The sequence below is a fragment of the Falco peregrinus genome, chromosome 7, assembly GCF_023634155.1.
Source record: "Falco peregrinus isolate bFalPer1 chromosome 7, bFalPer1.pri, whole genome shotgun sequence".
Lineage (NCBI taxonomy): Eukaryota > Metazoa > Chordata > Aves > Falconiformes > Falconidae > Falco > Falco peregrinus.
Genome location: NC_073727.1, coordinates 19792709 through 19817488, shown reverse-complemented (window position 1 = coordinate 19817488; position 24780 = coordinate 19792709). Strand labels below are relative to the sequence as shown.

Below are 24780 nucleotides of genomic sequence, written 5' to 3'. Positions count from 1 at the left end.
GGCGATCCCTGCAGCCAGCCAGCATCTCGCAAGCCTTGGTACTTTCATTCTTTAAAACAATTTTCTAGATGCTTAACAGAAAGGACAGGCTCAGCTGTCAGATTGAACCCACCCAATTTTAAGCTAAAGTATTCTCAGGCCAACTGACAGCTGGAGCCTCTTGATTTTCAGCTTACACACAAAGCAGAAATTTTGAGGATCTGTTTTCACTGGAATTTTTCTTAATAGAATTCTGGATACTGAAGCCAAGTTCATATTAGAGAGCCTGAGTCTTAAATTCCTTAAAACAATTACACAGTTAATTCAATCACGCCGTTGTTTGAAGGAAATTAAATGTAAATATTTTGATCTTTACAATAGAACTGCTAGAGGGAAAAATAACAATTGTGGTCAAACAAAATCTATGGAAAAGAACAATGCAAGGAAATTAATTCAACTGTGATTTTGAAGATTGCTGGTTATTTATTGAAGATAATAAGGAGCTTTACTTCTCTTTTTATATTTAAGATCTGTTTTGAGAGTTGGAGAAGCAGGTGGGATTTGAGGGATACATCTCTACTTATAACTGTTACTATCAACATCCCATCCATGAGCTTGAGATCCAACCCAAAAGCCTCTGAAGTTATCCCAAAGTTCTTCTCCATCAAGCTGTGTATTTTTTTCTGCAATGATATGCATCCATCATCAATGTTTTCTATCTGTTCTTTCTGAAGAGCCTCGGCATCTCTTTCATGTTAGCTGACTACCACTCCACTGCCTACTTCTGATTCCCAGTCAGCTAGCAGTGAGGGACAGGGCAAGTAACCATGACCGAGGAGCTGGACAGACAGCTCTGGATGAGTCAGCTCTGCATCATTTACTGCAAAGAGCAGTGCAGATTTCTTTCTAACCTACTAAAAAGTACTCTGGTCCAAGGGAATACCTCTACTATACATGAGACCAAGAAGTGAATGATCAGTGATAATAAAAAACAGTGACAAAAGGCTTAGTTTCCATAAGTAAAACAGCAGGAGATGTTTAGGCTGTAGTTGTTTACCGGGATTTGTCTTCTCAAGCTGGTACCATCTGTAAAATGCCCTTTTCTTTTGTTCACTCAGGTCCGACCCCTGCTGCAACAGCCAATGGGAGATCCGGCTCTGACTGATACCTGTAAAAAAAACAGAAAAAAAAAAAAAAAATTAGAAAGAGGAAGAGAAAACTTGTTCTTTTTCAAACATTTTCAAGTGGTTTATATATATAAAAGGTGTTGTCTTACAAAGCCTAGGAACTCATGTTTCAATCACAGAAAAAGTAGAAAGTTCAAGCTTCCCAACCTCATACCTCACTGTTTAAAAACTTCTCCCTGGTGATATTTGCAACCTTACGCAAGTATATCCTGGAATTAGCACAATCAACCTACAAGCAAAGAGGGTACAAACTGGGAAGCCAAATGTACCACTGACTTGAACTGTCCACAAATTCCCCAGCTCTTAAATTTCTTCATCTGTGGAATGGGAACTAGTACCTTACCCACTATTATATATAAATAATGATAGTTAGGAGATCATTATCATTCAGTGCTTGCATAAGAAAGGAGATAAACATAGAAACAGTTTATGGGATATAGATCACATCAGCCCAGAAATGGAGCAAGCCAACCATCAGCAGCTGTAACAGCAGCCAGAAACCAAAGCAGAAAGGGCAGCTGCCTGACAGCAAAGCAGCATTCGAGCTCCAAGTATCCAGGCAAGATTAGGGACATGAAGTTCCAGAGCTTTTACAGCAAGACTTCTAAGAAAACAGTAAAAAAAAGGGAAAAAACCCTGGAATAGTTATTTCCAAAGCATGACACTGAATGAAGGATCAATGCGGAATGGGAAAAGAAGTCACTAGAAGGAGAGGAACCAAATAAAGCAAGAGATCTAAAAGTTCACTAGGACGTGAACCATAGGTTCATTTGAAATATCAAAAAACATATAGTTTGCTGAATAACTGAAGCAGTCCTTCAGGTAGGAGGGCTCCCTGTGCTTTTCACAAGGCTCTTCAGCTATCAGAAAGCATTAACAACATCTAAACTCTCCTGAGATCTGAAGTTTTAGGAGGTGCTCCAAGTAACAATATACTGCTGAACACCACCTGTGCCACTCTCTGGCTTGGTGCTAACACTGAGGCAGGTCAAAGGCTGGTTTTCACACAGAAACCAAACTACCTCTCCCCTCTCTTGAGATGCATCAAGGTTTTACAAGATCTCATAATCATATTTAGCTCATGAAAAACAATCCCTTGGAGTTTTACCGTTTCTAATATGGGAGGTTTACTATGCTCTTTTTTTCTGTTTTGTTTTTTGGTTTTTTGGCATTGAACACTGAAGCTAGTTAACTTTAAAACGATTCAACTTGACTCTTAGGTATCATATCCAGGTGGGTTTACTCCAAGCAGATTTTTACAGTTACAGGGTTTATGCTCTTAACTGTTCTTCCTTATACAGAATTCCAGAGCCTATGAAGTTTTAATTGCCCTGGGGAAAAGGGATAGGTGTCTTTTGTTTCGAGTACAGAAGTTTCAACAGTGCTCTGTCCACAAAACATACCCTGGTTTGGTTTTGTTTCCCATACATCTGTTTCTCTTCTCAACACGCCTCTGAAGGGACTGCCTTTGCCCCACACCTGAAGCTCAGCAACGGCTGGGGCAGTCAAGAGCTGACTGTCCCCCAGGGCCCACACTGGGATGTATAACTGAGTTTATACTACTAGGGAAGTGGAATTATTCAACCAAACACAAACCTTAGATTCTGCCAAGTTTACATCAGGTAATTGTGGATGCATACATGTTAATACCAAAAGAAGTCAATAAGTTGATAAAACTCTCTGGCCCAAAACAAGGCTTCAAGTCTAGTTGAAATCAAGCAATCTAGATGTGTGATCACCAGTGAAAAGTTTTAAAATTTGCAGTTCTTCACCTATTATTATGATTTATAAAAGCCATTTCTTTAGCACAGTGCTACGGGACACAAATGTTTGCATCTCACTGCTTTTGGCTGCATGGCTTCTATTAATCAATGGGTAACAGAACCATTAATTTATTTGTTTACTACGGTCCACTTACACTTACTGCAGTGAATTAGTGTTTGTTGAGTGTTTGGATAACAACGTAAGATATAAATGCAAAGCATTATTAGATAAACATTATAAATAGAGATGAAGTATCTTCAACAAGAGTTGTATAGTGGAAAATCCAAATTCTGCTCAAGAGGCTGTTTGATACTGTCATAAAGTGGTACAGATGTTAGCCACTTCAGACAGTGTGCTCAAGACAAAGCAAAGGAGCAGGAGCCAAAAGATTCAAGCTGTGTATTGCCGTGTCCACATTTGACTCACTTTGAATCCTCACAGCTTATTAAGTTCCTTCTGCAAAATGGAGCTTTGTAAAGGACACCGAGATGTACAGATTCAACGAATATGCTATAAATTCTCAGTACCATCATATTTGACAATGGTATCTCATGAACAGTCCTGCAGTCCATAGCATTTTTTGCATTGCAAAAAGTCCACAGCCCATTTAGCTCTTTGGCTAGCAGACTTCTACGGCAATGCTGCAAACCCAGATTAACATGTCAGGTATGGCTTAGGCAACTGATCTTAGTTTTGGGCACAGGAATGTAGTGGATGACCTCGAGAAGCCTTTTTAAGTCCCATTTCCTATCATTCTTTTCTGGTTTTATTAATCTCTTTCCTTGTTTCAGAGATCTGCAATGAGAGCTGAGCTTCTTAAAGGTTTTTGCTACCTATATCACTCCTTTTTTTAAGATACAAAGATTCTTTCATCTGTACCTCAGCTAAGTTTAGAAGCCCCAAAACTGTATATTCCAGTAGCTTGACTGATTGATCCAAGGTCACATGCAAAGCCTGTAGCAGAAAAACTGATCCAGGATCTCCTAGATCCCAGCACATTGTCTTAGTGACAAACCCATCCTTCACTCCTTTCAATTAAAAAAAAAACCCAACCCCCAAATTGTCATGTCAGAGTTTCTTGCAATTCAAGTGGGTTTTACATAGTTGACTAACAGGGACAATGACCAGTGCTACCACCAGCACCATCCTGTCACACTGTCTGTAACCATGCTACTACAGGAAATTGCACTGGCAGGAAAAAAGAAATCATCCTGCGGCCAGAAGGAGATTAATGAACCAAGTTCTCTGGAGTACTGAAAACCCAGCTGTCTTGTGAGGAAATTCACTCAGACCGAACCATGGACCTCAAGGAAGACTGCCATCCTTTGGGCTCAGCATCAGCAAGGACACAAACACACTGTAATGAGCACAACTAGTATTCCCACAGAAAATACTGAAGGAAGAAGTGGCAATCACAAAGGATTACAGCAATTCAAATGTTGACTTCGTGTCACACGTCACCTCCTTCCCATAGCAGGTTACGCTTCCCAATTATAAACAAAATGGAGATGACAGTACACGTGTGCTCGCTCTTCTGGCCAGCCCCACTGTCTCCTACATAAATTATTTGGGGAACAATTTTCCCTTTAAAACACATAAAAGAAACAGCAAAATGCATCATCAAGAGAAGGCAACTGGTATCTGCAGTACAAATCCGCTCACAACCCTGAAAACCTCTCTCCATCAAGTCTTTGGTAACTGGTTTTCACCTTCACAGATAGATTTGTTCGGTGACTCTACTTTGCATTTCTTTAATGTTTCTTTCAGGAGAGATTTTTAGAAGCACCTGGAATATGTCAGATTTGGAAAAGAGAGTAACTGATTTTTAATTCTTCAGTTTGTAAGCAAAGTCCTAGATTCATATAATACATGCTTGCAAAGGGCTTCTATCAATTTAGGAGATTAGCAAAGCTTGTTTACAGAAAACCTGCAAAGATCAAAACGATAGAAAACCAAATCTTTCCCTGTGTTGTCATGAGTATTAAAAAAAAGGGAGGAAAGTTTTTTCAAAAACCATTTCTTGCCATTTCAGATGATCAGTAATTCAGTAATTTTCTGAATTCTCTTCACAATGGAACTAGTTAAGTTTCACTTTATATTTGCTCACAGTCCCTGTGTGTAGGTTCCAAACCTTAAGGGATTTTATTTATGTTACAGCAGTGCTTCAAGGCTGCCCTCCACTGTGCTAGAAGCTGTGTGTTTAGCATAATATAAAGCTAAGTCCTGAAGACCTCATATGAATTAAGACAGAGACAGTAGGACAGGGCTGAATCGTACAAGCAGAGTAATTGGGAAGGTCAGCAGAACTGCATGCTGGAAAGCTCTATGTGTTATGTAAATTTTTTTAAAACAATTGCCTCTGCATTTTACGGTTGTTGCTGTTCTTTTTTTTTAATGGTGGTTTAGGTTTTATGGTACTAGCCTGAGAATTGAGAAATCTGAATTCAAATCCCTGCTCTGCAACAGTCTGCTTCCACTGTGACCTCAGGAAAGTGAGGTTTTTTTGTTCTGTCACTCCCTATGTGTGAAAAATGGAAAAGGCAATATTTCCAAACCTTGCAGAGACATCATCCATCAAAGCATTTAGCCTGGCTGCAAAGGGCTCATCTATATACACTCCTCCCTCTCTCCTTTACTGTAGTACATACCAGAAAGACATTCGTTTCTGAAAACATTTCCCCCGCCCTCCATCTACATTTGGAGGCTAAGAGACAGCATCTCCTAAGTTTGTATTTATCTCTTTATCCTTTGCCTTCCAACCATAACTTACTCAGTAACCAGATAAAATTCTGGTGGCAATTACAGCAAATTGCAGCACACGACTTCAAATTATTGTTGATAAAAATTTGGCATCTCACCTGCCACATGTAGGGCTAAATACCTACCCCCGGGTAAGCTGCAGCTATGTTAAAAGAAGCTTCAAATAACAAGATAGGAAATTCAGCAGGAACTATTATTAGCTGCTGTTTATACTGTCATTTTTCTTATCAGTAGGAGATTATTTATACAGAGCCCAACCCAAGTGCTTCTTGTTTATCTTATTACAGACACCATTAAAAAAGTTTCTATAAAAAGCAGCTCCTGTATTTAGGACCAGCACTAATAAGTGTTATGCTAGGTTTGTGCTTCTTATCAATCATTCCTTTATTTTCAAGTCACTATTTAATACTCTGTTACTATTTTCCAATCTGCTCTCTTCTCCCAGTACACAAGGCAGCCCTGTAGAATGTCTTCCAGGTTTAATTTTCCCTGTCAGATTCATTATCTAAATGACTTTTAAAGTTTCTAGTAATTTTATAAAGGCTAATAGAGCCTAAAGAATTGTTCTACTGCAACAGCTGATTTTAACCTTCAGCTCCGTGTTCCTCTCTCATGTATCCTCCCTTTCCATCACTTCCCATCCCCTTGTGCCGCAGCACAGGAAAAACAAAAGGAAAAGCCGTTTACTGTTGCAGAGTCTGTAAATAAAAGGCTGCACAGGGTGCTTTGTAGGATTGTGGCTGATGTAGGAAAGTGTATTCTGTAAGCACACTGCAGTATTAGAATCAAGATGAGAAAAAGGAGAAAGGTATTTCTGAACAAATTCCTAAGTGGCTTGAAGAATTAGCAAAATAAGGTGAAACGGAAGTTTCAAAGGGCAGAAGTTGCAGTAGAGGTTACTGCACCAAGGACAGAACATGCCAAGACACAGAATGGGGACAAATAGAGTCATAAGCACCAGGGAAACATTACACTCTCTGATGAGCTAATCGAAGACCTGCAATTTGAAGACATCAAAATACATTCATTAGCTTAACTAAGGTTCATCACTTGTTATGTCCAATTCAGCCAACTTCAAACCCAGACAAACTATGAAAAGGAAGGAAAGTTTTAAGTCCCTAGCCAAAGGTCTAATATCACTGTTCAGATGCACTATTACTCCTTTCTCCTCTCCATGCCATTCTCCCCTCCCATTACACACAAAACCACACAATTTTTTAGCCTACCAAAGAGATTGAAAGGAGAAAGTTGACAGCATGGGTAGCCAAGCCAAACAATTGTCTTGTGGACAGTGCCAGCCATAAATTTTTCATTTCTTTCTTGCCTCTCTTCCGCAAGGCAGAAGAGATGAACGCTAAAAGCTGGGGCCACACTATTCTACATTTATTTCAAGTGCTAAAAAAATGATTTCCAGCTGATGAGGGTGGTCATCGGTGGATGGGCAAGTCAAACACACCCAGCACCTGCACTGCAGCCTCCAGGAACAGCTTGCTGTGTTTGTGTTACAACAAACAGTGATGGAGGCTGTAAGCACACCAGCCTCTGTGGGCTGCTGATAGAGGACCCCGAGACACGGACGACTGGAGGCTGAACACTATTCTGAAAAGGTGTCATTTCACTTTTATGATCCTCCTCTATGCCACCTGCTACTGCCCACTCTTTGGATTGACTTCTTTATTTTTCCTTGTATTTACTGAATTATTTACAGAACACCTTTACCAGTGAGACTAAGTCTGTAAATACTGACACGATACCATTTGGGATCATACATTCTGCAAAGCATTACCTCTGTCTATACAAACTGCTTTCTTAATGAACCAAAAGTGGTTTCCAGGGCTTCCATGGGAGCTTGTTTCACTGATGAATGTGAAGGGATGTTGGATATATCTGAAGAATACACCAGTCAACTAGCACTCATCAAGCCTAAGACAACTCTGGAAGTGAGAGACCTGGGACACATGCTTTCTGCTCTGGATCTCTGTCCTGGACTATTTTCAGTCACTCTTCACCACACTGTGCTTTTGAAAGGAATCTGACGTTTCTCCCCAGTAGCGCTGCACACACTCTTTAATCTGGTCCCTTCAAACATCTCTTTGAGATTTACTATTTCTTTTAGATAAGCCATAACTATGTACTTAATAGGGGCACATAAGTGCTATGCATCAGCTTACACAAGGCTATGGGTTATATTTAAAATTAATCAGCTCCCATAGACCTTCCCACCAAGCATATGGAGGATGACACAGTTCAACTGCAAAGGGTAGCGGGAGGAAGAGACTGGTGCAGCACAGCGCAGCACAAGCCTCTGCAGCTACCTCTGCTTGAGAAATGGCATCATGTGCAAAATACCACTTTCTTTTCGTATTTTAAAGGTCCATGGAAACACCACTGGGTCAGCTGCAAAAGGGCATAGGTGTTTAGCCTTTAGATTTACCTGGTTTCCCATTGATCTGGTTTGAAAACAAGATAACACCACAGTGTCATTAGTTCAGTCTTCATTCTGTCCCGTGGACAGGCTCAAAAGAGACATCTAGTAATATTTTCTCCGATCACCATGTGAGTACATTCTGGATTCCTCCCCATGTTACGCAGGAGGGTTGAGTGGGATGGGTGTGAAACTTAGTCAACTGCGTATGAAGCGGATGGTGTCATTTACTCACAGGAGGAACAGCCTGGCAAACAATGAAAGCTCCCAAAGGCTAAATGCCAACTTAATGACACCTGAAATCCAATGAACTAGGCTGAGAATGGAAGGAGGAAAACAAACAGATGTGAAGAGACTGGTCTTGGCTTTCGTGCAGTCTGCTTGCAGGGGTATCAAAGACATGCACCAAGACACCTAGGTAATTGTATCACCTCCTTTTACTGGTACAGACTCTGTCTTTGATTTGGTGTGGTGATTCCGATTCAACATCCCTGCATATAGTAGTCCCACTGACTAAAAAGTGCTGGCCTGTTTTGGAAAGACTCTTTTCTGCAACTTTTTCCTCTTTGCATTACTTCTAGTGAAGGGGAAGCTAGTTTGACTTATTGGTAGACGTGAAGGGTGCTATACAGAGGTTAATTCAGGAATGGATTATTCCAAGACTATATTCAAGCAAGGACTACACAAAACCAGGGAAGTGACCTGCCAGCTACCAAAAAGTAAGATCTCAGGTACAATTTAAGCAACCAGACGTAGCATTTAAATTTTTTAATACTAGTGCTAATATCTGATAAGGCTAATAGCATTCCTTAGAGTTATACAAAATGTTAATCTCATGATTTTACAGATGAAATGGAAACCAGGGAAGGACAAGTAATTTTGCCCAAGATCACAGAGAACAGTTGGGAAACATGGAAGGAATTCCTGGCTCCAGGGCTCGAGCACCCATTTCTGCCTGCCTACCTCAACCGCTAGCGTGTCTGCAAACCCAGATCTCCCAAACAGATGGGTTCTTATGACATTTCAAATACTGGAAATATCATAAAAGAACAACTTCCCTCCTGCTGGTTTGATATTCATAGTCATCAAGGAACCTTAAAAACTATCTATTTCAAGATCTTTACTCAAGCCTGGGTTAAAAAAAATGAATAAATGTTATAGGTATAACATGGGATTGAGCTATTCGCATTTTATCATCCAGTCTTCATCCTAAGACACTGAGGTGCTGGAGAGTGTCCAAAGAAGAGCAAAGCTGGTGAAGGGTCTGGAGCACAAGTCTGATGAGAAGCAGCTGAAGGAACCAGGGATATTTAGCCTGGAGGAAAGGAGGCTCGGGGGGGGACCTTATTGCTGTCTACAACTACCTGACAGGAGGTTGTAGGCAGCAGGGGGGTTGACCTCTTCTCTTAGGTGACAAGTGTGGGACAAGAAGAAATGGCCTCAAGTTGTGCCAGGGGAAACGTAGATTGGATATTGGGAAAAATTTCTTCAATGAAAGGGTGTCCAGCACTGGCACAGGCTGCCCAGGGAGGTGGTGGAGTCACCATCCCTGGGAGGATTTAAAAGATGTACAAGTGGTGCTTAGGGACATGGGTTAGTGGTGGGCTTGGCAGTGCTGGGTTAACAGTTGGGATCAATGATCTTAAAGGTCTTTTCAACTTGAATGATTCTATGACTCTAAATATGCTACCGGCTACGCTGTTCCGGACAAGCAGTGTGAGCCTGTCAAGAACTCATAGCATCCCAACCCATGGAGGGAGCACTAAGACTTTGTTACTGTTTGTGTAAAGCTCTGGAAACACACCTAAGGAAGAAGTGGTATCACTGCAGTGTGTTCTCTTGTCCTGAATGTGAAAGAGAGAAGGCACAGGGAAAAGGGCAAAGAGAGAACTACTTCTCCTAGGTAAAATCTGAGCTAATACAGTCATCTCCTCAACCTCACATCTGATTTACACTAATCATGACTGAAAGGCAAGTGACTGAAAAACTTCAAACTATCATAATCTGACTCCTCAATGTAGTGATACCAGCTATAGCTGTGTCTCTGACTATTCATATACATTTTATATTATAAATACATATTATATCTCTCTTCATACACAGAGATACAGATATGAATCTATTTGCCATACTCAAAAAACAATTTAAGAATTAAGGAAAACTGTTTCATTTAAAGATAAGAACTTTGGGCTTCTTATAATGCTGTAAAATAAAATCTGCTAGCACAAGCCACAAAAAAAAAAAAAAAAAAGAAAAAAGAAAAAGTGATTCACTGGGGAAGTTCCATGATGTGCGGGACAATGGGTCTTAAATCAAAGGCATACATTATCATGACTAAGCTGACAGATCTGCACTGCAATGCAGAAAGCCAAGCAATATTCCAACATCTGCACCATGCACAGACAGGCAGTTAAGACAAGTTTCCCAAAATGAAGAAAGGACTCCCTGAGCTCTTACCTGTTACCTGTGCAACAACTGCTTGGGAAATTCTCCGATTGGCTAGGAAGGCTTTGATTTCCTCCTTTATCACACTGCTGTCCCTCCTACCAAAACAAAACAAAACAAAACAAAAAACAAAAGAACACACAAAAAGACAGACAGACCAAAGTGCACTTTAAAGAAGCAAAATGGCTTTATTTCCTTCATTTAGAGGACAAGGAGTGGGGAAGGCAGGCATTAGAGTGCCTCACCAGTGGACACTTCTTTTAACAAGTGTCACGTTTGATCAAAGTACCCTAGCAGGAGAATGGATGACTCATGTCCTATATAATTCATATTAGGCGCAGCACTGCCATATGGAATGTACAAAGTTTCATTACACAGGGATGAATAAATCTCTCGTACCAGCATTAAAACCTCAGTCATAAAAATGAGGCACAAAAATAAAAAATAAAGGATAGCAGGGTCTGCATGGTTAGCTACACAAATGAATATACATACACAAACCTTCCCCAACCTTGCAAGGGAAAGACCCAAAGGAGAAAAGATTTTGCAACCTCTATCCCCCCATCCCTACTTCCTTAGTCCACAGCTTGCATCAAATGAGCAAGTGCAAGTTATTTAAAGGCTTTGTATGATTTTTACAAAGTGTGCAAAGACAGTTCAGAAGGGACATGCCCCCACCCATGGCTAGGGGGTTGGACCTAGATGATGTTTTAGGTCCCTTCCAACACAAACCATTCTATGATTCTATGACTAGAACTACTAAAAAGAAAATAATTTGGAGGTTGCACAGGGACTGTGATATGCAGCAAATTTCAATTGCAGTAACCACATACTTTTCCCTCCTCTTCCTCCCTCCCTTCATCAGAAGGGCAAACAAGACTTTATTAGGCTTTATTATTTGGTGGTTTCCCTTCCCCTTCTCCCCTCCTGCCCCAGAAGCATTCAAGGCAGATTCATGCTTGCAAATGCAAATGAAAAATAAACGCTATGTTGTGGGTTCATTTTTATTTCTGTACCAAACACTCATCTTCCATATGCTTGCAAATAAAAGTACTTTCAGTTTAAATAAGCACTAAAAGTATTACCTGAGACACTGAATAGGAACCCAAAACTCAAAGGAATGATTAACCTTCAGCAATGGGAACTCCTGCATACTGCCATACTCACCACCTTCCTGCATTATTCCATTACCCTGCAGCCGACATTAAATAACATTGATAGGCTTTTCTTACTGCTCATCTGTAATCCCCTCCCCCAAAAGCCACACCGTTATCCTAAGTCTCCAAACTTCTTCAAACACGTTTTCATCCTGCAGATTATGGACCTTAGCTCTCACATAGGTACTTCAAAAACGCTGCAATTTGGGGGAAAAAAACACTCCAACATTATAACCAAAATTGTTCTGAGACATTTGGCCTCACTTACTTCATCAAGCCCACTGACTCTGTCACCCTCAGTAGTATAATCCCCTCCTTTCGTCTTTGCCATAATGCTGAAAAACAAGCCACTAAAAGTAAAGGAAGGTCAGTGTGGAAAAACACCCAAACACTGACTCTCACTGAAGACTTGTGCTGCTCCTTTATTATTTGTGCTTTCCTACGTCAATCTGTGGCCTGTGCAAAACCCAGAAGGAGCCAGCCCCTGCCACAAACTATAAACAGATAACATACATGCTCGGCAGATCCCAGAGGAAAGCACTAATCAGGAAGATTCCCTACTTCCCCTATATACGGAAGGAAATACAGCTGGTATGAAGTATTGGAGGAGTCATAAGTCAGAAGTCTTCTGAATAAGGGTCAGGTGGAAAATCAGTGTGCTAACATCAATTTGAATTTCTGGTACAGCATGGGGAAAAGTACTTCAACAGTAAATAGACTGTGGGATACCCACACACAGCCAGGGGCTGTCTACACAAGACTAAGAGGCAGGTGAGAAGTACTGAGATAGTGACCCTTGGGGAACCAGTAGGAGAACAGCTGTCTAAAGCACCCTGGGGAACCAGTAGGAGAACAGCTGTCTAAAGCAGTTCCTGCATTCTTGATAATGCCTATCATTATACAGCAGTCCTCCTGTATATACAAGCAGATTTCTTCTGAGGGACTTCTCACTCTGACTTTCCAAACTTTTTACAAAGACTTCTACTAACCTCATCAGTTCCTCCACTTTGTCATCAATGTCCAAGTCCTCTTCAGAAGCTTCAAAACTGTATGATCTTTGAGCCAAGCTGTTTGCAAGTGGGTAGCGGGTAGGTGACATCTTCCCGTTGAATGCAGACAACCTCTCGTTACTCTCCCTCCCGTTCTGATTAGTAGTGCAAGGCTGTGGGGAGGTGTCGTAACTGTTGCTTGGTGATGGGGACATCCCAGAATGTTGGGTCTGTGTTGAAGCTGTGGCTGTAGAGGAAGATGCCGGGACATTGTTGGTACTGTTGCTGTAGGAACCACCTCCGTAGCTAGACCTTCTTCCAAATTTGTCACTATGCTCTTGATCAAGACGATCCAACGTTTCCAGCGCGTGGAGGATTTCATGTCTGGTCATTCCTGTACGTCTCAGGCGCTGAAGCAGGTCTATCTGCTCTATGGTAAATCTTGGCTCGTCGGTGTAGTGAGACATGGTTTCCAGCAGACTGAAAACAAGGTAAAATGTAAAAGCAAATACTTCAGTTCAATAGCTCCCTGTGGTACATGGAAAGTATCTTACATGCATGAAAGATCAATTCTGGTCCAAAACTTTAAGTCACACACATAAGAGAGCTGGCAGCCCAACATTCCACCTCCAAACAAGCTCAGCAGGCAACCTCCCATAAATGCTAGTCTCACTATGCAGCAGAAGAGATTATTTTCTTTGAAGTGCTCAAATAGCGCTTCTTTCCTGTACTAGCATTCCCCACGTCTTCCACAATAAACCTGCAGTTACTACCCTTTTGCTTTTGATACATCACTGCTACAGAGAGACAGTGGCTGCTCAGTAATTAAGGCTGCAACTTGATTTCAGACAAAATTTTGCCCACTGCTAAGTATCCACCAGACTGAAATCCCAGATTCCAAAACTGTTAGGTCGGGGCCAGAGGCTGAGTTTTCCTGGAGAAGTTTTAGCCAGTTATGACATGAAGTTTATGAAGCTCAACTCTTCTGAATTTTAAGTAGAGTTAAAGTTGCCCTAACTTTTTGTTGCTACCTTGAAAAACATAAGATAAAACCACTCCTAGCAGAAATTCTAGTGGCCTGTAGGACCAAAGTTGATTTGACTTCAGTCCCATTTCTGAAGTTAGTAAGTTTTGAACTTGGAATGTTGTCACAGATCACCTGCCCTAACAAGGAAAGTGCAGCACATCCAATTAGTACTTAGCTTTCATTTAAAGAAGCGTACAGCCTTTTCCCCTCCAAAGCCAGGCTTCTCATGTAACTCAATTGTCATGGTGGCTCACCAAAAGCATTTTTAACTCCTAAACTTCCCAAGGTGCCAGAACAATGAACACTTATTTGCTGCAAAGCCCAGAAATGGAACTGAAAAATCACCATATGCTCCCCTTATCTATTTTCCTTCCTAAGTCTCCTCACTCCAGATCCAAATGGCATACAAATGACAAGATCACCTCCTTCAGAACTCAAGATCCTGAGAAGGGATGGCAGATGGAGGGCAGACAGAACTTGGCAAAGAGATCAAGGTATTTTCCATCCTTCTTGCGAATCTTATTGTAAGTCAAGGGTTTATTACAATTCCTGCAGGAGAGCAGGGTGAGGAGATCACTCAAACTCCAGGAGACATGACAGAGCTAATGCACAATCCTTACAAGCAAGAGCAAACAGCAGCCTCAGGAAAGTCAAGAGTTCCAAGGACCCTATGAAAACCAGAAGAGGGATGATGGCTGTCATGATTTACAACAGACCTTCCAAAGGACAGGGCTGCCTATTTCTCTCCATACATTTTGAAGATCACTCCTCATCTCAATTTCTGCACTGGCACAGAGGAACTCCCCAAAAGGAGCCACAGAGCAGCAAAACTTCTTCAATTGCTGCGTTCAGTCTTTTTTCAGGCATACAAATCAGTAAAGTAAACCAAGCCTGTGGGTTTTGGGGGTATACCAAGGGACTCTCTTCAGAGGCATAACATCTCACAACAGACTAAGCAATGGGAAAAGGTCTACCCTGTGGGTATAGCCACGTCAACACTACTAAATTAAAGTGTCCAGGAAGAGACACTGTAGCCTCTACACCAGTCTGCAGCATTATTAAATCACTGTAGCTGTCTTCGGCACAGTTTTGGTCCAGCACAACCAGTGCACTCCTGACCAAATCACAGGCTTTTTTCAAGCTTTTGCATGGAGCAGAAACCACACTCTGTTTGGATGCAGCCACTCAGGCTCAAGGCTAAGAGGGTCTGGTAGTACTGATGTGGCCAAGTGGCCTTGGGGCTAAAGAACAGCACCAAGAGCTGGCTTACTTAGTAGAGCTGTAGCTACAGCACAGCTGTACAGACATGGTGCTACCAGGCCAGGATGCATAATTCCATGAAAATGGCACTTGCTGCCTGGAGAATACAGAAATAAGAAGAAGCTCCTGTCTTTGGCCTCACCAAGCAATTACTGAGCTTCTTGCATTGTTTCAGCAGTGTGTATGTGGGAGAAAGAAGCAGGAGGACAGTGCAAGGGGATGACTCCCATCCAAGAAAATGACTGTGAGAAGACAGACAGACTACAGCCATATAAGTGCTTCAGTCCAACAGGAATGTGCTGTCCTTTAGACAATTGATTACTGAATACGTACAAGCCATTTTAAATTTTAAAAGACGAGTACCCAGATTATTCTACTAAAAGGAGGGCACAGCAGCCAATGCTAGCAACTGACTGGAATTGTAACAACTAAAATTTGGAAGTTGTATCTCAGACTGAGACATTCAGAGCTTGACAAGGAGCATTTGGAAACAGACATTATGTTTTAGGTTTGGCCTCTGCACTGGGGGAGGCAGGGGTGCTCAATCCTTTCCTCCAAGCTTTGTAAGAAGTGTCACATTGACTTATGACTCACAGCACAAACTCCTGTACAGCCTGAAAGCCCCCCATGCCAGCTCAGAGTAGCATGGTTTTCCAACAGAAAATCTCTTCTTAAACATCTGGCCTTGAGATGGTTTTCACTAGATATGCCAGCTTGCCTTTTCTTAGAGTTGAATCCATTTTCGGCACTTCTTACCTGTACACCTAATGTCACTGTTTCCTGGATCATCTATCAGTCAACGCCAAGTTTCATGCACTCAAGTACTTCACTGAACTGGAGAATGTAATGAACCAGAACCTCCCTCCAGAATTACCTCTATTCAAAATTCCTACTTTACTGATTCTTCAACGTTTAATACTAAGACATACTTTATCTAGTTTCATCTCCTGTTTGCCACAGACCTAAAACCTCAAAAATTCTGTCCTTCTAGGCCTGTGAACCGAAAAACTCGCATCTGACAATAGCATGACTTTCCAGATGGCTTCAAAAGCGTCAAGCAACACACAACTTACCATTTTCTGCAGCAGTTTATGGCCATGGCCAGTCATTCCCTTTAAAATTTGGGTGTGATTCCTTAATTTGTCTAAAATGTCAGGGCTGAGCTTCTACATCTGGGTTCTCAGGCCAAATTAATCTCCTTTAATGAATTACACATAATCCTCTAGTGAATCCTAAGTATCCTTGAGTGAATTACTAGTGAATTACACATAATGAACTGCAGTGCTCTTGGATGCAAGAGAAATGGTTGACCCTCTGTCATACACAGTTGTACATGGGCAAGTGATGCGCCCTCCACTTTGTCCCGCTGATGCAGCAAGGATCCGCTGTGCATGTGCAGTAATTCCAATTGCACAGGGATGCAAGAACTGCTGGACAAGGCCACCCTCTGCAGGAAGAGTGAGATATTCAATGACGTCCAACTTGTGTTCTACAGAGTCCTGTTAATCAGTAGACTACTTCTAAAAGGCTTGCAGAAAGTCATCTAAGACTAGCAAACCTACTGTCAAATTAAATCCATTATGCTATGTTTTACAGAATCACTGAAAAAATGTTGACAATTTGAAAAAAACCCCAACAAATAAAACCAAAACAATTGATCAGTGATCTATCTGTTCGCGTAAAGTATTCTTCTAGCCCTCCAAGCCTTTTAGAAAACTTTGTATAATTTTTCAAGGCTTAAAAAGGTAAGAACACCAAAATCAGACACAGTATCTCACTGCTGGTCTCACTAATGTTGCATTAAAGAGTACAAACTGCCTTGCTTATACTTAAATACACAGCATATATATTGCACCTGACATACTTCTTACTGGTCGTCCTGATTTTGTACTCCTGTTCACATTTTCAAGTGCTTTTCTACACAACCATGAGATCTATAAACAATGCTTCTGAGTGAGTTTTATGTATTGAAAACAACTGCAGGAACTGGGAATTTTCCATTAAAAACCCAAAACAAATATTGCAAAATGTGGTATTATTGAACACGTTCCAACATCGCCAACTATCTACTGCTTTTTAATGAGTAACTACAGTAACATTATTTAGAACTGTTATTCTATCAGGGTTTCAGTTATTTTTCCTTTTTAAAATATTTTAATAAACTTACCCTGTTTAAAGATCAATTTAAAAAGCAGTTAAGTAAATCAGCCATTTTAGAATCATCGTAATTTCATTCACCTCATTAATTAATGGACATTCTCCACTACTCCATCCCCCCCATACTGCTGTAAGAGCCTCTTATCCTCCTGAACTCCTCTGTCCAGCTGTAATTCAGTTTGCTTCCCCCCTCTTTTTCCTTGTGAAATAGAATCAACTGCAAAAGTAACAAGAAGTAAAGTAAGATAGAGACAGGCAGAATGACTGGGGCGGGGAGTGGGGGGTGCGGTGGTGGAAGAGAAAATAAAGATAGCAAATACTTTTCCTAAGAAAAGAAAAAGACTGGAGCAACTGCTTTACTGTAGTCAAACTTTGCCAAACTCTGTTGCCAGTGTAGCAGAATACCTTCAACACCAGCAGATCTTAGCACATAATTATATTCTGATCAGTAAGGAAAACTCTCACCAGTTACAATGGGCTGAAAAATTTCCTTGGGGAGGTATCTGAAAGAGAGCCAACCAAGGGAGAGTTGCCATGCATTTTTCTCCCTGAAATTTTGAAAGCAAGACCTCTGTCAATTACAAATCAAAACTAAAACCCATCAATTTTTTAACACCTGAATATGACCCTTAAAATGAATTGTTTATTTAGATCCTGACAAGAAAAAAAAGGTAGTATCAAACTTATTTACATTTCTTACATTAAGTTGGCAGTCACACCCCAGGGAAGATGAACCAATTCCACTGACTGCCTCCTGGTATCTATAACACATTAAAACTTGAAGCTTATCTTTCATGGTTCATCCGAAAGGAACCTGAGGTACCTGAATATCAGATTGAAGGGAGAAACTATAAGGGCCTAAATAAAAAAGAACTTATTTTCCCCCTCAAATCCACAGATATAAAATAACCAGCAGGTCTCAACCAGCCAGATGCAGCATCACTCTTTTTCACTTCTAATGCCACTTTCTAGAGTGAAGGCTGTTTAGGGGCGTAATTGCTCTCAATACCATTGCTTTTCCTTGTCATACCAGCAAGCCTCATTTAGCCTTTTTTTTGGTATGAATTTCACCCTGTAGATATGAGGCTCCCTCCACACTTGCAAAGAACTGATCTTGCGTGGGGGTTCATGGCCAGATAAGAGAGATGTTCTCTTCCCTTATCATCCTGCATCTCAAAGTAAGGACAAACACAGCAAGGTTTTCTCACCTACTATCATAGCCCAAGCCCACACAGATACAAGAACCATTTACCCAACACTAACTTTCTAGGTGATGGAACACAGCAGAATAATCCCATAAAAACAGCTATGAGCTAAGTCCATGTCCAATTGAACTTGCAGAAGTTCAAAGCAATTCAATTACCCATTTGGGAATAAGGCCAGACACCAACACCTTAACACCTCTAACACTTGAGAAAATGGCTCTGGGCTCTTTAATGATCCCAAGAAATCATTTTTTCCACTCTTCTACTCACTGTACACTGAGTAGGAAGTACTCTAGCATCACTGCAGAGATCCTTCTCAAAATTTCCATTAAATTTCACTATTTTATCTAATAAACTCTGCAAAGCTCAAGACTTACAAAACCAATTGCACTTTTTGAAAGAAGACCTGTATTTGATATAAACTGTGTAATATGGACGTGGGTTAGTGCCAAAGCATTCAGAATAGGATCCTAGGTCTGGTAATTAGTTTAAGCACGATTCTAATAAAGTCACATCAGCTGTGGCAAACAGGATGGGGAGAGATGCTAACTTCTACCCTTCTCTGACATACGGTATATACTGTTGATCCAGGGTAGGACCCTAACAGCAATACACTGTCCTGCTAACAGTATCTCCAGAATTTGTAGTCTTTAACTTTTACAGCACCATCATTTTTTGCAACGTAACATGTACTTTCTTGGTGTCATTGAACACAGTCTTGCCCTTTAAATGGAATTGTAAAAAAACAAGGTATAGTTGTGGCATTTCAGCTGAAGTAGGTTATCCCAAAGTATACAGCAAAAAAATTACTTTCTACAACTAGTTAACCGAACAAGTGTTTTAACTATCACAGTCTTTCTCACAGCTTGAGCTCCTCAGCCTGCCAGTTTGTATGTGCATATAGTACTAGTAAGAACTGCTATCTGAGTAACTGTGAAGATGGATGTTCTCCAGCTGTTAAAAACATACAGCAGAGAGAGCAGCTGCCTTGGCATGCTCAGTCCCGAGACCATGAGCCGGTGTTAAGGATCCTTGTACCGTAGGACTGGGCTGCTAGGTTTCCTTTCTACGGGAGCTCTCTGATCTAGCCAGCAAGCAAAAATGGGTAGTAAGGTTGGCATTGCTGTTTCCAAAGGCAATATAACCACGCTGGCTGGTGAACAAATACGCAACAACATGATTCACATGAACTACCATTCTGGATGTTTTCTATCAGAACCAGTAACTACAAAGAAACTCCACTTCCAGCTTACCAGTCTGTTAACTTTTTAACCGTGCTGTATATTACACAAGCTTGTTTCTCTCTCCATGCATTTTTATGAGCTCCAAGGAGCTAAGCACAGTTTCATTCACTCTTCCTTCCTTTTCTACATCTCACCCACCATTACCCACCCCAAAAGATGCAGCTGGTTTTTACAAGATGCTCAAGAGAGGGACTTTCATTCTGAGCTACAGCTGCTCCAAAAACAGAGCAGTTGACGCATATCGCAAAGTAAATGCTGCATTCCATGCACACACATCCAGAGGCAAAGATTGTGACCCATCAAGTGCAGCTCTAAGGCACTATTGGAACAAAACAGGGACATTTCAGGCATAACACTATCTAGTGTTGCGAAATTCAAGCTTTGACCTCTTCTGTTCTTCGTGAACAAGTGCATCTCTTTTTATACACAGCCCATTTAAATATTTCAGAGCCCAAAGCTTTGCACCATATTAAGCAAAGCTGCCTCCAAAACAGTAGTTGATGCTATGAATTCTGGGGCGCAACAGAGGATTAAGGATCTGACTCATCTGAGCCAACACTTATGTTCATCAGTTGCAACTCCAGTATTTTCAGTGGAGTTGTACCAGTTTTCAAGAGAGAGAAAAATATCAGGCCTCAAGTGCTCATCATGTCAACGAACACAGAGCCATCCTTATCCATACGTTAGCATAATTATCTCCTGCAGTTACATCTCTTAGTTCTGATTTTCAAAGAGGACTCTATTCCCATTCATCCTGATTCACAAACAAAATGTAATGCTTCTAATGACTGCTCTCATCCCAGGGAAACGAGAGCCTCACATTATAGCAAGGAGTGAAATCAGACTACGAGCTGATCTATCGAGGTTAAACGTCACCGGTTCTGTTTGTGAATGCAAAACACTGTCTTACGAATGCAGAACACTGCCATATGCTTTCGATCAAAATGGTGACAATTAATAAGAGCAGCCTGAAACTTCTGAAAATAAATCCAACATAATCAAATACTCACTGCTACACAAATTATAGAATGCAAGCTGAGAGCAGAATATCAACATCTCATTTCTTCAGGAGGCTTCAAGTTCCTCAGCTAGTCCAAGCACCCCAAACCCAGATTCACTACGTCTACATAAGCTGTTCTTCCACTCAGCCTCTGAAATTCTTCACTGCCAAAAAAATTGTTTACTGGACGCTGGCACACTGGCAGTAAGCTAACCCTAGCAGTTTTGCCACTGATTCCACTTGGATGAGCAACTTACTCTGCTTTATAGTATCCGCTTTACATCTTTGGAAAGAGAGAGAGAACTTGAGATCGATCTTACAAGGCAAAAATACAATATAAATGCCAATTATTGTCATAATCCAAGCCTTACAAAAGGGACTGACCTCTGACTAAGCACAGGGCTGGGAGCCAGATGCTTCTGAATTCTACTCAAGGCACAGACTAATTCACACTGACACCTTATACATCTAACCCTAACCTTCCCTACTTCTAAAATATGGGTTTCCTACTATTGTTGCAATTCTACAGAACCAAGGCAGGAATTCAGACTCTGAGGCTGGATTCAAGGGCAGAACGAGGCATCAGAAGGGCCAACAGAGCAAAAAGCTGTAGTGGCAGCTGAGTGCTGAACCAGGGCCCAAAGCCCAAACCTGTGCCAAGAGCAAAGGAGGAGCTCTCACATTCAGGAGTCGAAGACTAAACTTCGGATATATAAGCTCTGCAACAGGATCAGGGCAGGGCAGGATTTGTGTACTTGAGTTACACAACTAAGCAAATCTCACTGACACGCTGAAAGACTAGCTTTAGCCCACCTGAAGAAACAGTCATTTTGGCAATAAAACTGAGACACGGGCCTAACCTACACACCAGACTGGCAAGTCACACATTTTCAGCTGTCAAGATTACAGGGGTAGGTATACTGCTGTCTTTTGCCTTCTCCAGTTCACTTCAGAATTTGAACAATCCTTTATTAAAATCCAGACAGAATCTCAGAATTCTCCTCTGTTAATTCTGCTTGCTGGAGTATCTAAGTACCTGAGACACATCTTTCTGTAGAATATCCCTGCAAGGCAGGGAAGTAAAACTATGCTAATTTTTGAGACCAAGAGCTCACATAAAGGGGCTGGCCTTCAGGCAAGCCAAAATTACTTGTTCAAAATCACACAGGCACTCTGCCAGAAGGCAGCCCAAGCACCTGGCCAAGCTTTGAGTGTTTTCTTACTGCACATACAACCATCCTACAGGGTCCATCTATAGCATCAGACATAACCAGGTGTAGGACAACTTTCAAGTAATGCCATCACCAGGATTTCCACCACCTCTCTTCTACACGTAAAGAAAAAGAGACATTCTGAAGTATTTCAGGCACCTTTGTTACTGCTGGTGATAGATCCTGAGGGAGAATGATCAACTGAATTTCTTAAAATTTGTTACTTCAGAAAACAAATCCAAACCCAGCAAAAATCCTAAACTTACCTATCCCTAATTTATGCTTAACTACAAAGCATTTTTTGTTTTATTTTTTCACTAGAAAACAGTTTGCAAGTATAGTTTTACTGGCACACAGTCTCAGTGGAGACAGACATTATACTTGGAGAACAACTTGGAAATAGATAACAGCATCTGCTTGAAGAATACAAATCATAACGGCAAAAATATGGGCTTTTGGCCACAGTTGCTTCCATATTAGAGTTTTATTTTATTTAAAACCATTTCAAAAAGAAACACACATCCTAATAAATGCTCTTAAAGCAACAAACATCTCTTTGTGCAGCCCAGACCTGACCCAGGGAAATTTCTTCTTGCATGACATAGAGGAGCCCCACTCCGTATTATCAGAGCATGTCCAAATATTTCTGTGTCCTGCTCAGAGCAAGAGGCTGCAGATGCATGAGAGAGGGTGAACCTACCTATGCCCTGCTCTTCTGCCTTTCTGCAGAGCTCCAGGACTTGGTGGAAGTCTCCACAGAGCAGTTCACTAAGCCAGCAGGAAAATCTATCAACCAACAACCCATCGACAGCTACTTTCTACCTGGGTTAGTGAGTTGAATCGGCTTGGAAGTCTCTCATGATTGCTATTACCCACTCAACAGATGGGGACATGCCAATCAGGCCAAACACAGAGGCAGGCAAAAGAGGCACAAATACCACAAGATTTCTTTTAGGTCCCTTTCAGAGTGGCTTAGCTGCCAGTGAAATCATGAGTTAACTCAGCTGGTTTATCTTACAGTAAAACTTTAAAAAAACTTTTTTTTTTTTAAAAAAAAGGGCTCAGGCGAGACATTGTTTCAATTAAGGAAGCTTAAAATATCCACTGAACATTCATTCTTACAGCCACCAACTATTTACATGATACCTTGTCACCGAAGACATAAAGAGCAAATTAGCCAAGTCCTCTCACCCACGTTTAATTAACGTGTTTCCCATCACATTTCAAGGAAGCTGGACAGTTAACATAGCTCAGCCCTGGTGTGACTTCCTAAGCCACTGTAACTCCACTGTCTGTTCTTCAGTGTGTGGTGATTTTAGTATTGTTCACACTCTCGTTCCTTTCTTTCTGTTGTTTTTCCTACATGATGACAAGGCTTCAGTCTAGTCCTTTTTCATCTGCATTACTCACACCGATTTTCTGTCCACTCAGCAGGCTTTTACTCACTTCCAAGACAGCTCTGTCATTGCTGGCCGTTAGATTCATAAGCACCAGCCTGATAATGCAGGTAAACTTTAAGTGACTATGTTGAAACTGTCTAGTTCTACCAGAAATCATATTTTGAGAGATAGTTTGAAACAAGCAACACAAACACTGATGGTCATATCTCACTATTAACACATATTAATTAATCAATTCTGCTGTGAGTACATGAAGTACAAGTAATTACTCCCATTATATTTATGGAGAAGTCAATAGAGATATACTTGCATTTGCTACAGAAGGACTTTGTTTCAGATAAATGACTAATTCTTGTGAGACCAAAATGAAGAGTCTTGTGTTCACACCATGCCCCAAATTCCTCTTGAGTATTGACTCTCTTCCAACTGTGGATAAAAATTAGGTAGGTGAAATGATAATTGCAGCCAGCTGTCTGCTTTGCTTTTCTGACGGAGACTGCTGCCCCACAGCAGGAGCAAACAAACTACTCTCTGAACACGGTAGTTTCAAAACTGTCAAATTTTAATCTTATTCAGTATTCTAAAACTTTTTTTTAAAAAAGGGCCTCTCTTCTTTCCCCTTCTAAAACCATGATGCCCGCTTATCCTTTTAAAAAAGGTATCTATGGTTTAATCTAGAAACTTTATACCTAAATGGATCATCTTGGCCCATTTCCTCTAATTTAATCTCCTCCAAATAGGTTCGTTCACCACAGCTTTCACTCAGTCAAAAATATTTACCTATACTTACACTGCATTCTCAACGACCACATTAACTGCACATATAGTGGAATAAATTGAAAGAGCTGCTACTTCTCTGATGGAGGGTGGCAGCTGATTAACAGGACACATCAATGTGCCACAATGATTCCAGAAAGCAACAGAACACCACGATATCTGACTAAAACTGCACAGGGGCAAAATACGACTGAAATCTAGCTAAAGCACAGGAAATTGGAAACTCTAACTCACAGTTTGGAAATTTGTGTTAAAAGTCTGATTCAAAGTAAAAGCTGACAGACTGTACTTGCGCTCACACAAAGCACAGAAAGAGCTCTAACATTACTCTGCAGATTTTGAATTACCAGTATAATAAAGATGCACAGGGCAACATGGCCTTACCTCCAGATTTCTTCCCTGCTGTGAACTAGATCTTTACATTTTCAAGTGGTGATTTTAATACTGAAATCCAACATATTTCCAGCTAAAAGAAAGAAGAGGAGGTGGCTCAGGGGACTGGCAACGAAGTAGGAAACCACTAGTTTTGAATAGAAGACTAAGCCACCAGAAATTTTAACTAATTAATGGTCGCATCAAGAAATCTTTTTGAAATATATTGGTAGTTTAGTTTCTAACACAAAACCTCTGGCAGTCGTTACTTTTTGCGGTGACACCCTCTACAGAAGTCTGTGACTGCACTGCCACTTGCACTATGAATGTTCATGTGCTGGGTGAGTAATCTTCATCCTTGAAATAATCCATCTGGGAAAATCTGACTGCATTCATAGCAGCCTAGTGTCTTGCTACCTAT

The 24780-nt window shown here is 41.0% G+C and overlaps 1 protein-coding gene across 26 annotated transcripts in view; it reads right to left on the bottom strand.

Annotated features, from left to right (window-relative positions):
- HMBOX1 (homeobox containing 1) overlaps positions 1-24780 on the bottom strand; it is a 119852-nt gene that overhangs the window by 47201 nt on the left and 47871 nt on the right. For 24 of the 26 annotated variants that reach the window (XM_055809763.1, XM_055809761.1, XM_055809773.1 and 21 more), the window contains 3 exons: positions 12707-13186; positions 10573-10658; positions 1037-1147 (listed from right to left, as the gene is read on the bottom strand). In XM_055809763.1, coding sequence (XP_055665738.1) covers positions 1037-1147; positions 10573-10658; positions 12707-13186 — 677 coding nt within the window. Of the gene's footprint in view, positions 1-1036; positions 1148-10572; positions 10659-12706; positions 13187-23520; positions 23637-24371; positions 24454-24780 lie in introns of all 26 variants that reach the window. The other 2 variants (XM_055809759.1, XM_055809758.1) reach the window with 2 other exon arrangements.